This window comes from Pelophylax lessonae, assembly GCF_965119305.1.
Source record: "Pelophylax lessonae genome assembly, chromosome: 5".
NCBI lineage: Eukaryota > Metazoa > Chordata > Amphibia > Anura > Ranidae > Pelophylax > Pelophylax lessonae.
The window spans coordinates 556,081,955-556,100,054 of record NC_138772.1 but is presented as its reverse complement, the minus strand read 5'-3'; the positions used below and the strand labels follow the sequence as shown (position 1 = coordinate 556,100,054).

The 18,100-nt window shown below is 52.6% G+C and overlaps 1 protein-coding gene and 1 long non-coding RNA gene across 2 annotated transcripts in view; both read right to left on the bottom strand.

Moving 5' to 3' along the window:
* The window catches only part of LOC309556750, a 489,144-nt gene that overhangs the window by 394,603 nt on the left and 76,441 nt on the right, over positions 1 to 18,100 (bottom strand). The window lies entirely within an intron of this gene.
* LOC309556745 (uncharacterized protein) overlaps positions 1 to 18,100 on the bottom strand; it is a gene marked incomplete at its 5' end in the record, with an annotated part of 41,614 nt that overhangs the window by 13,847 nt on the left and 9,667 nt on the right. Inside the window, one exon of the mRNA XM_082259233.1 lies at positions 11,252 to 11,346. Coding sequence (XP_082115359.1) covers positions 11,252 to 11,346 — 95 coding nt within the window. The remainder of the gene's footprint in view (positions 1 to 11,251; positions 11,347 to 18,100) is intronic.

Genomic DNA, 18,100 nt, shown 5'->3' with positions numbered 1-18,100 from the left:
GATCTATTTTAAGGGGAGATCTAAATGGGGGACAGGACCTCACCTCACCTCACCCTTGCCTGCTGTAAGGGGGGATCTATATGGGGGACCTGATCCCCCATATAAATCCCCCCTTACAGCAGGCCAGGGTGAGGTGAGGTCCCCCATATAGATCCCCCCTTACAGCAGGCCAGGGTGAGGTGAGGTCCTGTCCTCCATATAGATCCCCCCCTTACAGCAGGCCAGGGTGAGGTGAGGTCCCCCATATAGATCCCCCCTTACAACAGGCCAGGGTGAGGCTAGGTCTGGGGTCCCCCATATAGATCCCCCCTTACAGCAGGCCAGGGTCCGGACCTCACCTCACCCTGGCCTGCTGTAAAGGGGGGATCTATATGGGGGACGGGACCTCACCTCACCCTGGCCTGCTGTAAGGGGGGATCTATATGGGGGAACTCACCTCACCCTGGCCTGCTGTAAGGGGGATCTATATGGGGGACCTTGGATCTATATAGGGGACCTCACCCTGGCCTGCTGTAAGGGGGGATCTATATGGGGGACCAGGTCCCCCATATAGATCCCCCCTTACAGCAGACCAGGGTGAGGTGAGGTCCCCCATATAGATCCCCCCTTACAGCAGGCCAGGGTGAGGTGAGGTCCCCCATATAGATCCCCCCTTACAACAGGCCAGGGTGAGGTGAGGTCCCCCATATAGATCTCCCCCTTACAACAGGCCAGGGTAAGGTGAGGTGGTGCAGGGTCCCCCATATAGATCCCCCTCACCCTGGCCTACTGTAAGGGGGGTGATCTATATGGGGGATAGGACCTCACCTCACCCTGGCCTGCTGTAAGGGGGATCTATATGGGGGACCTCACCCTGGCCTGTTGTAAGGGGGGATCTATATGGGGGACCTCACCTCACCCTGACCTGCTGTAAAGGAGGATCTATGGGGGACCTGCCCTGGCCTGCTCTAAAGGGGATCTATAGGGACCCTGCTCTAAAGGGGATCTATGCCATAGATCCCCCTTTAGAGCAGGATCCCCATAGATCCCCTTTAGAGCAGGCCAGGGTCCCCATAGATCCCCTTTAGAGCAGGCCAGGGTCCCCATAGATCCCCCTTTAGAGCAGGGTCCCCATAGATTCTCCACTTTAGAGAAATGTCCCCATAGATTATATGGGGACCATTCTCTAAAGGGGGATCTATGGGGACCCTGGCCTTCTTTATAGGGGGATCTATGGGGGACCCTGCTGTAAAGGGGGATATTTGGGGACACTGCTCTAAAGGGGGATTTATAAGGACCCTGCTCTAAAGGGGGATCTATAGGGACCCTGCTCTAGCTCAAGTGCTAAATTCCTGCGGGTTAGGGGGCGCCAATTACTTGCCTTGCCCCGGGTGCTGACAACCCATGCTACGCCACTGCTACCAGCATAGGAATTAGGACCCCCCTGTCTGGGAAGAATGTTATAAAGGGCTCCTTCGAGCCCAGAGCTTGAATCTCAGAGACCCTTTTTGCCAATGTGATGGCCACCAGGAGAATCATTTGAGAGTAAGTCCTTTGATCAAAAGAGGCTTGTCAGAATCTGATACAAGTCGAAAAATCAAGGAACAGCGGAAGATCCCATCTGGGGAATCTCAATTTCCCTTGGGGCCTGTCTCTCACTGCTCCTCTGAAAAACTGTCGGACCAGAGAATGTCTGGCCCACGATACTCACGTGAAGGCTGAGATAGCCGAGACCTGCACCCGGAGTGACCTAACCAACAAAGACAGTTCCAGGATGTCTTGGACTGTAGAAGCCGCCCACAGGCCGACTCTGGAGGACAAATGGTTTGAGAACATGGACCATATCCTCTCATAGACGCTATTAGAGCTCCTCCTCTTGGCATTCAAGAGTGTAGGGATGACCTCTTCTGGGCAAAATAAAGCCTCCAGCCTCCCCCTATCAAGAACCTGAGGTGCAGACGAGCTGGACATGGGTGAAGGGTCGAGCCCTGGGACAGCAGATCAGGTCTGGAATCGGATCGCTGTAACTGAGAAGTGACAGCAGCGGAAACCAGGGACTGTTGGGCCAGTACAGAACTATTGCTGCTATCTCCACTGCTTCCATCCTGAGTCTCCGCAGAAACTGAAGAATAACTGGAAGTGGAGGGAAGGCACAGGCTTTGTGAAACCTCCATTGGTTTGTGAGGGCGTCCACCCTGAAGGCCTGGGGATCTCAGAATCTCAAATAATATTTCACTAGCTTCTTGTTTCATGAAGACGCCAAAAGGTTGACTTCCAGGGAGAATCCTAGGGACAGGATCCACTCGAAGACTTCCCTGTGGAGAGCCCACTCGTTGTTGAGCTGGACTTGAGAAAGAAAGTCTGCCTGAACATTCTGGAACATACGCCGCTGACAGGTTGGCCAAGTTCTTCTGCGCCAAGGACATAATTGGCTCCACTTCAGGAAGCAAGCACAGGCTGTGAGTCCCCCCCTGTCTTCTCACACAGGCCACCGGGGAAGGCACCCCCTCATGGCTGACGTTAAAGCGGAGTTCCGGGCACAAAAACGATTTTTTTTTTTTGTGCCCCTCCGCTAGGTAGAGCTCACCTGAAAAGGAATTGGATAGTTTTTCTTATTTTTTTTGTTTACTCACCTTTTTATTGAAGATCGTAAATACTCACCTATGACTGCTTCCTCCTCCAGCGCCGAGGCTCACCCCGTCACTTCCTGCCTCGCGATGATTCCTGGGAGCTAAACGTCATAGCTCCCAGGAATCAATGCGACGGCACCGGCCCCGCTCGTCATTTCCGGGCGACGCCGCATTCCCCTGCTAAACAGCTTCTGGGCATGCCCAGAAGCTGTTTAGGAATGCGGCACCGCACCGGAAGTGACGAGAGGGGCCGGTGCAGTGCATTCTGGGACACGAAGACGCGGAAGAAGACAGAGAAGAGGACCGCGCCGGCTTCAGATGCCCACAACAGAGATGGAAACGCTGTGGAAGAAATTTTCTAAGTAAGTATTTCTTCTAAAAGCTAAGTGCGAACCGGGACAGATCAGAGGCTAGCCATTGTGGAATGTGCTAGCCCTGACTGTCCCGGGGGTATGTTCATCAAAAAATCATTTCTGTGCCCGGAACTCCGCTTTAAGAAGATACGTTGAAACTTGTCACTTGATCTCCACTGCCGAAGGAAGCCTCTCTGGAAGGGCTGCATCTTCCACAATGCCCACTTCACCATGGGGGCTGTAGTTACCATCGTCCCAATGAGGGCGTCCACCCCGAAGGCCTGGGGATCTCAGAATCTCAAATAATATTTTGCTAGCTTCTTGTTGCATGGAGACGCCAAAAGGTCGACTTCCAGGAAGAATCCTAGGGACTGGATCCACACGATGCTAGGAATGCTGCCTGAAGCTCTAGGATATTGGAGACTATCCTGTGGGAGGGGAAGGTCCATCTGCCTTGCACCATTTCTGACAGACAGTGAGCACCCCAACCTATACTGCTGGTATCCAACGTTATCGTGATCCATGAAACGGGGGCTACGGAAAGGCAACTGAAGATTCTCCCGCAGAAGCCACCAGAGAAGGCATCCCTTCATGGCTGACATTAGGAAGATACATTGAAACTTGTCGCTTGAGCTCCACTGCTGAAGGAAGCCTCTCTAGAAGGGCCGCATCTTCCACAATGCCCACTTCACAATGGGGCTGTAGCTACCATTGTCCCAACGATTCTCAGACACTGCTGGGCACTGAGATGAGAGGAGGAGTGAGGCGAGAGAGACCCTGTCCCAGATTACTGGAATCTTGTCTTCGGGCAGAGAGATGGTGCCGCTCCTGGTGTCAAACAGAGCCCTGAGAAACAACAGGAACTGCGTAGGTTCTAGATGGCTCTTCTCCATGTTCAGAATCTTCCTGAACTCCTGGAGAGTGGCGATGACTTGACCCATATGAACCAGAAGTTGAGACTTGTCCTGAGATAGGAGAAGAAGGTCACCCAGGTAATGATGCAGCGAGATACCTCTGAGTCTTATCAATGCCACCACCGCCAACAAGACTTTTGAAAATGTGGAAGGCGATGTTGAAATCCCGAAGGGGAGACAGGTAAACTGTAGGTGGAACTGACCGATCGCGAAGTGGAGGAACTGCTAGAAATCTCCTGCTACAGGGACCCCAGGAGCGTTCCCACAGGCTACAAGGGGCTATCTCCATTTGAAAGCAGTGCCTTTCGTGACATCATCGCTGAAGGCGCACTGCACATGCGCAAGTACAAAAATGGATGGTACTGCACATGCGCGACCAAGCCTCGATCTCGGCGAGCGGACGCACAAATGTGCAGAATCACCGCGAGGCAGCGGCTAGGACGCAGAGCGGCCGGAAACCACTGCCACCAGGGAGAAAATAAACAGAAAAAAAGAACTGAAAATAAGGTACACTTACATGCCCATGATCTTGCAGGGTCAGGCAGTAAAGGCACACACCGGACTTCAGCGAACACAGGGCCACCTGGGGCAGCTGGGCAATCTGGCCAAAGCCATTCGCCCGCCAATGGCCAGGCATAGGCTCCTCTTTGTTTGCCCTATCCATACCTTGCTAATAGCAAGGGCTTAGCTGACCCGCCATTCTTCGGTCGCCAAATGCCAGATCCAGAACCTTTTGAACTCCGAAGGTAGGAAATCACGCACCAGTGCACCGGAGAAGGACAAAAAAAGTACACTGATGCTGAAAGGGAGCAAGGATTTATGCAAGTGGGGTCCTGCAGGGTAGGAGTGGAGGTGGGGCTAAACCCAAACGTATGCTGCCATGGAGTCTGTCAGGAAATATTTATCTACTATAATCGTCCACTCCATCTAGTGGCCAAAATGCGGTATTTTCCCTATTCATGCTTTTTTTTTTTTAATGAAGAACATCCAACCTGGAAAGAAATTAGCCCTGTAACATTCAGTTTGGCGTTCACACAGAATGAATGTACATGCAGTTTCACAACTCACTGCATGTGGTGTTTCTGTTCATACATTGTATTTATACGAGTGCTTCGTTTTGTTTATTTATATTTTGGGATACATATCTGGGCGGGCTTATAACATATCAGAGGCATAACTAGAACCTTCAGGGCCCAGGTGCAAAAAACCATGATGGGTCCCCCGGGCGGGGGGCGGAGCCCTTCCCACAGATCCCAGGGCCCTTTACTGCCATTGTCGAAACCTTTTTTACGGTCCCACAGTGGGCCCCCTTTCTGCCGTCTTGGGGTCCTCCCACAGTGGTGGAATGCCAGGGCCTTGTCGCAAGTGCGACCTTTGTGACCCAGGTAGTTCCAGCACTGGTGTCAGTATTTTATTATATAGGACCCCTGTTGGGGGGGCTTTGGTGAAATATCAGGGGTCTAAACAGACCTGTTTCAACTTTGAGACAGAGAAAGTAGATTGAGGACACCTCAACCTCCATCTCTACAGACTCAGCAGTACAGAATGAATGAACAGGAATAGCTCTGTGCAGAGGCTTCCTGTTCATTCATAGACGGAAGTGTAGCACTACTCCAATGGGAGCTGCTGTGTGTGGGTTCCCTTGGGTTACCATTAGCAACAGTAGAACATTCTGACATGTTTCCAAGTGTTTTTACCAGTCCAGTTTCTTTGGTTTTTATGTTTTATTAGGAACTTGGATAGGAGAAGGGATGAGTGGGATACTCCAATTAAACTGAACAATGCACAATAGGCTGGGACGATATAGAAAAATGCTGATTGGCGCTGGTTAACGCTGACTGACGCTGGTTAACGCTGTTTGAGCTAGTCACGGCTAGGCCACTTACTTTACTTTGCCTTTGACTGTGAAAGAGTCCTTTTAGCTTCCTAAGGCACTCCTTTCCTGAGGTAGCTGTCCTCTATAGTAGACTGCACTGCTGAGCAACTTCAGGGCCCTTCCTGGTGCCCCCTTTACCCTCTATTCTTCAGAGCTTAACAACTTGGCACCCCCTTTACTGTATCACTCTGGGATAGCTGGCTTCTGGATCCCCTTGACCTCTCTGGAGTGGTCGCCTCTCTTAGGCAGACCCCTGGGCATATTATTGAGTACTCACGATATTGTTTTTCCAGAAGTTTTCTGCCCAGCAGCTGCACTTGGTCAGCACACTGGATCCTTCTGCAGCACAGCTCAACCCCTAGGCCGACTGCCTGGGCCACCTTCCTCACATCAGCAGAAGGGGAGACAGCCGTCCACCTCCTGGGACTTTGCTCCCGCCAAAAGACACCCTGTCACATGCCCCCTTTGGATATATTGCCAATCCCAGGATGCATTGCAGCAATGCCCACCCACTGGGACAGTCATCAACCCTGGTGTGCTATTGACTAGGTTTCCTCTACTGTCCAACAAGGTCTCTCATTGGATACAGTGGGGAGACTCCCCAGACTCAACAGGTCACACCTGCAAGCATGTGACAGGCTAACTTACAGATCAGAGACCCTCCTGATAAGCAGAACAGAGTCATACATATACTTTGCCTAGTACCTACCTGAGAGGGTGCTACAGAAGCATAGGAAACACAGTTTACAGAATACCGACCACTGACTCTATTAATTAAGAAAAGGAAGGGGCGGTTAAATTACATGTTTACCGGTTCCTTGCCCACTCTCCACCTTGACAGATGGACAGAGAGAGCAGAGGGGGGGGGGGGTTGTCATTGGGAGAGGGGAGGGGGAAACCAGCAGCGCTGCGGGGTAAGGGGGGGGGGCTGAAAAAAGGCATACAGAAGAGAGGACAGGGGGGCCAGGAGAGAGGACAGGGGGACCTGGAGAGAGGACAGAGGAGCAAGGAGAGAGGACAGGGGGCCAGGAGAGAGGACAGGGGGGCCAGGAGAGAGGACAGGGGGACCTGGAGAGAGGACAGGGGAGCAAGGAGAGAGGACAGGGGGACCAGGAGAGAGGACAGGGAGACCAGGAGAGAGGACAGGGGGACAGAAGAGAGGACAGGGGGCCAGGAGAGAGGACAGGGGGACAGAAGAGAGGACAGGGGGCCAGGAGAGAGGACAGGGGGCCAGGAGAGAGGACAGGGGGACAGAAGAGAGGACAGGGGGCCTGGAGAGAGGACAAGAGGACAAGGAGAGAGGACAGGGGGACTAGGAGAGAAGACAGGGGGCCAGGAGAGAGGACAGGGGGACTAGGAGAGAGGACAGGGGGACCAGGAGAGAGGACAGGGGGGTCAGGAGAGAGGACAGGGGGACCTGGAGAGAGGACAGGGGAGCAAGGAGAGAGGACAGGGGGACCAGGAGAGAGGATAGGGGAACCAGGAAAGAGGACAGGGGGACCAGGAGAGAGGACAGGGGGACAGAAGAGAGGACAGGGGGACAGAAGAGAGGACAGGGGGCCAGGAGAGAGGACAGGGGGCCAGGAGAGAGGACAGGGGGCCAGGAGAGAGGACAGGGGGACCAGGAGAGAGGACAGGGGGACCAGGAGAGAGGACAGGGGGCCAGGAGAGAGGACAGGGGGCCAGGAGAGAGGACAGGGGGACTAGGAGAGAAGACAGGGGGCCAGGAGAGAGGACAGGGGGAATAGGAGAGAGGACAGGGGGACCAGGAGAGAGGACAGGGTGGTCAGGAGAGAGCACAGCGGGACTAGGAGAGAGGACAGGGGGGGCAGGAGAGAGGACAGGGGGGGGCAGGAGAGAGGACAGAGGGGCAAGGAGAGAGGACAGGGGGACCACCAGGAGAGAGGACAGGGAGACCAGGAGAGAGGACAGGGGGGCAAGGAGAGAGGACAGGGGGGCCAGTAGAGAGGATGGGGGGGCCAGGAGAGGACAGGGCGACCAGAAGAGAGGACAGGGGGGCCAGGAAAGAGGTTAGGGGAACCAGGAGAGAGGACAAGGGGGACCAGGAGAGAGAGGACAGGGGGACCAGGAGAGATGATGTTGGGACCAGGAGAGAGGACGGGGGGACGGGGATAGAGGACGGGGATAGAGGGCGGGGGGATGGGGGGGAGAGAGGACAGGGGGGCCAGAAGAGAGGACAGGGGGACCAAGAGAGAGGACAGGGGGACCGGGAGAAAGGACAGGGGGACCGGGAGAAAGGACAGGGGGACCAGGAGAGAGGACAGGAGGACCAGGAGAGAGGACGGGGGGGACCGGGAGAGAGGACAAGGGGGCCAGGAGAGAGGACAAGGGGGCCAGGAGAGAGGACAGGGGGGCTAGGAGAGAGGACAGGGGGACCAGGAGAGAGGACAGGGGGGCTAGGAGAGAGGACAGGGGGGACAGGGGGAGAGAGGACAGGGGGGCCAGAAGAGAGGACAGGGGGACCAAGAGAGAGGACAGGGGGACCGGGAGAAAGGACAGGGGGACCGGGAGAAAGGACAGGGGGACCAGGAGAGAGGACAGGAGGACCAGGAGAGAGGACGGGGGGACCGGGAGAAAGGACAAGGGGGCCAGGAGAGAGGACAGGGGGGCCAGGAGAGAGGACAGGGGGGCTAGGAGAGAGGACAGGGGGACCAGGAGAGAGGACAGGGGGGCTAGGAGAGAGGACAGGGGGGCTAGGAGATAGGACAGGGGGGCTAGGAGAGAGGACAGGGGGGCCTGGAGAGAGGGCGGGAGGATGAGGAGAGAGGACAGGGGGGCCAGGAGAGAGGACAAGGGGGCCTGGAGAGAGGGCGAGAGGACGAGGAGAGAGGACAGGGGGGCCAGGAGAGAGGACGGGAGGACGAGGAGAGAGGACGGGGGGGGGCAGGATAAAGGACAGGGGGACCAGGAGAGAGGACAGGGAGACCAGGAGAGAGGACAGGGGGGCCAGGAGAGAGGATAGGGGAACTAGGAAAGAGGACGGGGAGAACAGGAGAGAGGACAGGGGGCCAGGAGAGAGGACAGGGGGCCAGGAGAGAGGACAGGGGGACAGAAGAGAGGACAGGGGGCCAGGAGAGAGGACAGGGGGACCAGGAGAGAGGACAGGGGGACTAGGAGAGAGGACAGGGGGCCAGGAGAGAGGACAGGGGGCCAGGAGAGAGGACAGGAGGACAAGGAGAGAGGACAGGGGGACTAGGAGAGAAGACAGGGGGCCAGGAGAGAGGACAGGGGGAATAGGAGAGAGGACAGGGGGACCAGGAGAGAGGACAGGGGGGGTCAGGAGAGAGCACAGCGGGACTAGAAGAGAGGACAGAGGGGCAAGGAGAGAGGACAGGGGGGGCAGGAGAGAGGACAGGGGGGGCAAGGAGAGAGGACAGGGGGACCACCAGGAGAGAGGACAGGGGGACCACCAGGAGAGAGGACAGGGAGACCAGGAGAGAGGACAGGGGGGCCAGGAGAGAGGACAGGGGGGCCAGTAGAGAGGATGGGGGGACCAGGAGAGGACAGGGCGACCAGAAGAGAGGACAGGGGAGCCAGGAGAGAGGTCAGGGGGCCAGGAAAGAGGTTAGGGGAACCAGGAGAGAGGACAAGGGGGACCAGGAGAGAGAGGACAGGGGGACCAGGAGAGATGATGTTGGGACCAGGAGAGAGGACGGGGGGACGGGGATAGAGGACGGGGATAGAGGACGGGGGGACGGGGGGAGAGAGGACAGGGGGGCCAGAAGAGAGGACAGGGGGACCAAGAGAGAGGACAGGGGGACCGGGAGAAAGGACAGGGGGACCAGGAGAGAGGACAGGAGGACCAGGAGAGAAGACGGGGGGGACCGGGAGAGAGGACAAGGGGGCCAGGAGAGAGGACAGGGGGGCTAGGAGAGAGGACAGGGGGACCAGGAGAGAGGACAGGGGGGCTAGGAGAGAGGACAGGGGGGCTAGGAGATAGGACAGGGGGGCTAGGAGAGAGGACAGGGGGGCCTGGAGAGAGGGCGGGAGGATGAGGAGAGAGGACAGGGGGGCCAGGAGAGAGGACAGGGGGGCCTGGAGAGAGGGCGGGAGGACGAGGAGAGAGGACAGGGGGGCCAGGAGAGAGGACGGGAGGACGAGGAGAGAGGACGGGGGGGGCAGGATAAAGGACAGGGGGACCAGGAGAGAGGACAGGGAGACCAGGAGAGAGGACAGGGGGACCAGGAGAGAGGACAGGAGGACCAGGAGAGAGGACGGGGGGGACCGGGAGAGAGGACAAGGGGGCCAGGAGAGAGGACAGGGGGGCCAGGAGAGAGGACAGGGGGGCTAGGAGAGAGGACAGGGGGACCAGGAGAGAGGACAGGGGGGCTAGGAGAGAGGACAGGGGGGACAGGGGGAGAGAGGACAGGGGGGCCAGAAGAGAGGACAGGGGGACCAAGAGAGAGGACAGGGGGACCGGGAGAAAGGACAGGGGGACCAGGAGAGAGGACAGGGAGACCAGGAGAGAGGACAGGGAGACCAAGAGAGAGGACAGGGGGGCCAGGAGAGAGGATAGGGGAACTAGGAAAGAGGACGGGGAGAACAGGAGAGAGGACGGGGGGACCAGGAAAGAGGACAGGGGACCAGTAGAGAGGACAGGGGAACCAGTAGAGAGGACAGGGGAACCAGTAGAGAGGACAGGGGAACCAGGAGAGAGGACAGGGGGACCAGGAAAGAGGACGGGGAACCAGGCGAGAGGACAGGGGGACCAGGAAAGAGCACGGGGAACCAGGAGAGAGGACAGGGGAACTAGGAGAGAGGACAGGGGAACCAGGAAAGAGGACGGGGGAACCAGGAGAGAGGACATGGGAACCAGGAGAGAGGACATGGGGACCAGGAGAGAGGACATGAGAACCAGGAGAGAGGACAGGGGGACCAGGAGAGAGGACATGGGGACCAGGAGAGAGGACAGGAGGACCAGGAGAGAGGACAGGGGGCCAGGAGAGAGGATATGGGGACCAGGAGAGAGGACAGGAGGACCAGAAGAGAGGACAGGGGGCCAGGAGAGAGGATATGGGGACCAGGAGAGAGGACAGGAGGACCAGGAGAGAGGATAGGGGGATCAGGAGAGAGGACAGGGAGACCAGGAGAGAGGATAGGGGGTCAGGAGAGAGGATAGGGGGGCATATAGAGGAATAGATCCGTCCATCTCTCACTGAATGTCTGTGGAAGGGAGAGGAGGAAAAGGGGGCATTCAGCGGCTGCATGGAGGGATTGGTTCCTCTACATTCCACCACCCCCGCCACCCTGCTATCCAGGCGCACAGGGGAGCCTCACGGGCCCCCTGGAGCATGGGGCTGGGTCGCAATTGACTGTACATACGCCCCTGATATATACAAACACTTGAATGTGAAAACCCACCAGGAGTGCTAACTTTGATGTAATTACCCCTCCACCCTGCAACAGCAAAAACGAGGACTGCAATGGTGAAAGGATTACTGTGCAGACAAAGGACATCTGTGACACACTAGCACCTACCTGAGTCCCCTGGCACTGTGGACGGCTCACTTCCAGCTGGTAGGTGGCTCCTTCAATTTTTAGATGATGCCTCCGGCTCAGGACTCGGTATGCCACTGCAGGGACAAACATCATCATTATTATCTGCATTACATCAGAACTCCACCACTAAGACTGAGGGCCCAGTCACATCTTGCCATTTTTGTTAAGCTGTGTCTCATCACATGTTATTGTAAGGCAGCCAAGCAAAATAAGTGGACATGCACCACATTTTCCGATGCAGAGTAATACAATGTGCCGGAGTGCATTACCAGGCATTATAGTGTGCTTCAATGAATGTGCGTTGGGCTGCCATCTAAAATGAACAGCACTAGATGGAGCTGATGAACAGAGAAAAAGTTACTTTTTTCCTCAGAAAATCATGTCCATCTAGTGGCCATAATGCTGTATTTCTCTTTCGTTCATTGATGGACACAGCTCTCCATTATTCTGAACCACAGGGTTATATTGCCCCCTACAGGAGTAGGACACTAGGCAGAAAAAAAAGTCTTGGCTACGCCCATGGGCAGTCCTAGGTGGTATATACTCCCCCTCTCTGCTATAGGCCTTCAGTTTTTTTTTTTTTTTGCTTAGTCAGGAGTAAGGACCTAGTTCCCTGCCAGGATCTCTGGTCCTGGCAATTTTTTCCTCCTGTTTTTTTCCTGTGAAATCTACAACCAACTGCTGGACTGGGCGACGGGCTGGATATCTACATCCTATGGTCCCCCCCAGTCTGGCCAGCGAGCGCCCACAGACCAGAGCTCCGCGCTAGGTCGGCCACGACAGGTCCCTTTAGATGGGGGCTGGCCTGTGAGTTAAACGCCTCGCGAGGTAGCATACGACCAGGTCCGGGCCTGAGTTGCAGTGTTCTTCCTGGCCAACAACCCCCCCTTTTCGATGGTAAGAAGGTTCTGTCTGGAGTGGTGCCAACCTGTTTCCTGGTATGATGAGTAGCTGTCCCCACGTCCAGTGACGTCCATCTCTGAGGACGTCACCAGAAGTGACGAAACGCGTCAGTTTGGAACACATAGCGTCATTACGTCAGTCAGTTGGAACGCAAGCCAGAAGCACCGCTCACCACTCTGCAGAGAGGACGCGCAGCCCGCACCAGCCGACTACTGACCACCACGGATTGTCTTTTTATACAATCCCTTGCCTTTTAACCCATTTTATTGGGTAATAAACTTGTTTTGATCATACTGCACTATATGGAGCTTCTGTTTCCTTTTATAAATTACCAAAATACCATGGTGTGAGGAGGAGCCAGTTTACAATCCAGACCAGCTCATAGGAGGAAAAAAGGGGGAATCCATCCCAGCCCAGGGGGCACTTAAGCGTGAAAGGTCCTAGTGCTGTAAAGCACATAGGACCCACTGGTTCTGGTAAGTGATTTCATCTACACACAAATCACGGAGAAACGGATTGATGTCACGAAATAATAAGGACATTCACGTTTGAGCACTTGCACCTGAAATTATATTGAACCATATATTCACTAAGGACTTTTCTGATTTTCTTGAGCACCAAGTCACTTTATATATATTGGACTTTTATATATATGAACAGTCACGAATTGTTACTTATATATTTCTGTTTGCTACAATATTGCTACATCTATTATATTGTATGGTATTTATTTATTCAAGTCACTACCATAGTTATTGAGTCATATACTTGGTATCATTTATTTTAATCAGCAAGCGCTGTAGTTAGCTTTTCTTTGACCCTAAAGCTAATCCCATCCATTTCCATTCAATACCTATAGCTGCTGCTGCATTATTCATTTCAATTTACACTTATTTATTGGTTTAATTCATTTAATATTTATCCTTGGCGCGGGCAATACAGTGCCTTGCGAAAGTATTCAGCCCCCTTGAACTTTTCGACCTTTTGCCACATTTCAGGCTTCAAACATAAAGACATAAAACTGTAATTTTTTGTGAAGAATCAACAACAAGTGGGACACAATCATGAAGTGGAACGAAATTTATTGGATATTTCAAACTTTGTTAACAAATTAAAAACTGAAAAATTGGGCGTGCAAAATTATTCAGCCCCTTTACTTTCAGTGCAGCAAACTCTCTCCAGAAGTTCAGTGAGGATCTCTTAATGATCCAATGTTGACCTAAATGACTAATGATGATAAATAGAATCCACCTGTGTGTAATCAAGTCTCCGTATAAATGCACCTGCACTGTGATAGTCTCAGAGGTCCGTTTAAAGCGCAGAGAGCATCATGAAGAACAAGGAACACACCAGGCAGGTCCGAGATACTGTTGTGGAGAAGTTTAAAGCCGGATTTGGATACAAAAAGATTTCCCAAGCTTTAAACATCCCAAGGAGCACTGTGCAAGCGATAATATTGAAATGGAAGGAGTATCAGACCACTGCAAATCTACGAAGACCTGGCCGTCCCTCTAAACTTTCAGCTCATACAAGGAGAAGACTGATCAGAGATGCAGCCAAGAGGCCCATGATCACTCTGGATGAACTGCAGAGATCTACAGCTGAGGTGGGAGACTCTGTCCATAGGACAACAATCAGTCGTATACTGCACAAATCTGGCCTTTATGGAAGAGTGGCAAGAAGAAAGCCATTTCTTAAAGATATCCATAAAAAGTGTCGTTTAAAGTTTTCCACAAGCCACCTGGGAGACACCAAACATGTGGAAGAAGGTGCTCTGCTCAGATGAAACCAAAATCAAACTTTTTGGCAACAATGCAAAACGTTATGTTTGGCGTAAAAGCAACACAGCTCATCACCCTGAACACACCATCCCCACTGTCACACATGGTGGTGGCAGCATCATGGTTTGGGCCTGCTTTTCTTCAGCAGGGACAGGGAAGATGGTTAAAATTGATGGGAAGATGGATGGAGCCAAATACAGGACCATTCTGGAAGAAAACCTGATGGAGTCTGCAAAAGACCTGAGACTGGGATGGAGATTTGTCTTCCAACAAGACAATGATCCAAAACATAAAGCAAAATCTACAATGGAATGGTTCACAAATAAACATATCCAGGTGTTAGAATGGCCAAGTCAAAGTCCAGACCTGAATCCAATCGAGAATCTGTGGAAAGAACTGAAAACTGCTGTTCACAAACTCTCTCCATCCAACCTCACTGAGCTCGAGCTGTTTTGCAAGGAGGAATGGGCAAAAATTTCAGTCTCTTGATATGCAAAACTGATAGAGACATACCCCAAGCGACTTACAGCTGTAATCGCAGCAAAAGGTGGCGCTACAAAGTATTATCTTAAGGGGGCTGAATAATTTTGCACGCCCAATTTTTCAGTTTTTTATTTGTTAAAAAAGTTTGAAATATCCAATAAATTTCGTTCCACTTCATGATTGTGTCCCACTTGTTGTTGATTCTTCACAAAAAATTACAGTTTTATATCTTTATGTTTGAAGCCTGAAATGTGGTAAAAGGTCGCAAAGTTCAAGGGGGCCGAATACTTTCGCAAGGCACTGTATACTCCGTATATTTTTTTATATAGCTGTCCCCATTCCCTGGGACGGTCGGACCTGCGGGTTCCCCTCCTTTTCCTCAGACCGCCCCCTTGGTTGTTTAGTGGTCCATGTGGGTTATCCTGGCACCCCCACCCCAACCCAGCCCCCCCTCCCCACCCATCTGGGGTAGCGTGGTGGATTGGGAAAGTGACAGCGCTGCACTGTACCGGTGGGGGGGAAGGGGGAGGCGCGCTGCCGGCAGACGGGCTTCACACCTCTGGGGGCATTGGCTGCTACTGGTGGTTCTGTGTCCTCTCCCCCCCCCCCTCTATGTTGGATGGTGTCAGGGGCTCCCAGGATCCCTCCTGGGATCCTTGTGGAGCCGCGTGGAGCAGCTATTTTGCTGTAGCTGGCGCCATTTCTTTGGGGCCCATGGGTTTCTAATGGCCGGCTGCCATATTTGTGTAGTCCAGCGGCAATGTTTGGCTGGTACGGTGTGCTGATAGAGCAGCGGTCATGACAGTGGAGCTTCTGGGCGGCGATTTTGGCTGTGTGAGCTCCTCCTTTTCCCCTGGTGTTGACTCCTCTGAGTTTTTCCTTCCCATTTAATGCCGTATGTGGAGCAGAGCTATATCTGGTGCAAACTGGTGCTACTCTGGTGGGGTGGTAAATCTAGTGGGGTCCCTCCCTCTCTCTGCTGCAGGTTGTGGGGTGCTCTGCTTGCTGGTGACCTGGTAGTGCTACCGGCGTGGTGATGGTGTCCCATAGCAGTGCCAGACATTTTTTTGTGGTGGCTCCCTCTTTTTACTTATGGAGTCTCAGGAGAATGTTTCCCCACCTGACCCCCTCTCAGAGGCTGCAGGTCCTTCGGGGTCCCAGCCCTCCATTGATGCACTGATGGCAGTCCTGGAGTTCTTTGTGTCCAGGGTGGAGATGGCCTTTGGGCGACAGGCTAGTAAACCCCTTCCCTGCCAATGACATTATTACAGTAACTGCATATTTTTAGCACTGATTATTGCAGTGATGTCACTAGTACCCCCCAAAAGTGTCAAAAATGTCAGTCAGGGGTCCGATCTGTCTGCCGCAATGTCGCAGTCCCACAAAAAAATCGCAGATCGCCGCCATTACTAGTAAAAAAAACAAAAAAACAATAAAAATGACATCAATCTTTCCCGTAGTTTGTAGACGCGATAACTCTTGCGCAAACCAATCAAAATACGCTTATTGCAATTATTTTGTACCAAAAATATGTAGCAAAAAACAAATTGGCCTAAAATGTTACATTTTGATTTTTACATTTTTTTTGGGAATGTTATATAGCAGAATGTGAAAAATATATTTTTTTTCTTTCAAAATTGTTGCTCTTTTTTGTTTATAGTGCAAAAAATAAAAATCGCAGAGGTGATCAAATACCACCAAAAAAAAGCTCTGTTTGTGGGAAAAAAAGGATGTCAATTTTATTTGGGTACAGCGTTGCATGACCGCGCATTTGTCCATTAAATTAATGCAGTGCCGAATCGCAAAAATATCTTCCTCCTGAGAGCGAGTGACGTAGAGCTACGTCGCTTTGCCCAGGAGCGGCTGCCTACTGCAGTAAATCTGCGGCGGGCGGTCGTCAAGTGGTTAAACGCTTTGCTGTGAGGTACCCCTTTGAGAAGTATCTCCTCAAGAAGTGGACTTTTTTCACAGGTAGTGGACCCCCCTATCTGCAGGTTGAACAAGGCAGCCATGATTCCGGTAGAGGAATTCCTGGCTTTTAAAGATCCAGCTGACAGGAAGGAGAGGTCTGTGGCCTGCAATATGATAACTTTTGCTGGCTCGGCGCTTAGGCCGGTCCTGGCCATTGTCCTGGTGTCACAAATGCTAACTGAGTGGGCTAAGCTTTGTCGCCTAGACCTAGAGGGTGAGCAGATTCCCCCTGTCTTTGCTGAGTTGGCGGACCAGTTGGTCCTGGGGCTGTAGTTTGATGTCTCTTTGGACGCGGCTCCCCTGATTTCTAAACTATCTGTTTCGGCAGTGGTGCTTAGGCGTGTATTGTGGCTTAAGTGTTGGTTTGAGGACCAGACTTCTAAAAAAGCTCTGACTGATTTACCCTTTCAAGGCAATCGCCTGTTTGGGGCCACCCTGGATGACATGATTAACCACTTGCCGACCACCGCAAGTACATATACTGCGGCGGTCAGCCCCTCCTGGGCAAAGTGACGTACCGGTACGTCACTCGCCCACGGGCCAATAGGGGCCGCTGGAGGCGCACTCCCGCCCCCGCTCGTTCACAGGGATCCCCGGGCGAGTGACCGACTGCCACGATGTCCGCCGGTCACTCGTGATCTCCCGCTGGAGAGGGAGAAAGGCAGGCGGCTGATGTAAACAAAGCCGTCTGTCATTCTCCCTGGTGTAACTGCAGAGATCATACGATCCTGCTTGTAGGATCGTATGTCTCTGTGGTTACATCAAAAGCCACGCCCCTTGACAGTTAGAAGCACGCCCCTAGGGACACACTTAACCCCTGGATCTCTAATAAAGTTAACCCCTTCCCTGCCAGTGTAATTTTTACAGTAACAGCGCATATGTATAGCACTGATTACTGTAGTAATGTGACTGGTACCCCCAAAAGTGTCAAAAATGTCAGTTAGGGGTCCTATTTGTCCCCCGCAATGTCGCAGTCCTGCAAAAAAAAAAAAAAAAAAAACGCAGATCGCTGCCACTACTGGTTAAAAAAAAAAAACAATAAAAATGACAGAAATCTTTCCCTTAGTTAGTAAACGCAATAACTTTTGTGCAAACGAATCAAAATACACTTATTGCAATTTTTTTTTTTACCACAAATATGTAGCAGAAAATAAATTGGCCTAAAATGTTAAAAAATTTTGATTTTTACATTTTTTTGGGGGGAATTTCATATAAAAAATGTGAAAAATATTGTTATTTTTTCAAAATTGAAGCTCTTCTTTTTGTTTATAGCGCAAAAAATAAAAATCGCACAGGTGATCAAATACCACCAAAAGAAAGCTCTGGGGAAAAAGGGCGTCAATTTAATTTGGGCACAGCATCGCACGACCGCGCAATTGTCCGTTAAAATCACGCAGTGCCGAATTGCAAAATAGGGCCTGGTCTTTGCGCAGCCAAATCCTCCGGGGCTTAAGTGATTAAGAGTCTCACAGGGGGGGAAGAGTACCTTTTTTCCACAGTCTGGGAGGGGGAAAGAACCTTTTTGTAGAGGTGTTCCATCTTTCTCAGCTCACAAAATTTTTTCGTCCCTCCATGGTCCATTGACAAGGGTTCAAGTCCTCCTCGGGAGGTTCCAAGCGGCCCTTGTCTGGCAAGCCAAGAGTGGGATTCTCTAGACCCGCAGACAAGGTTCCTTCAGCATGAAGATGCA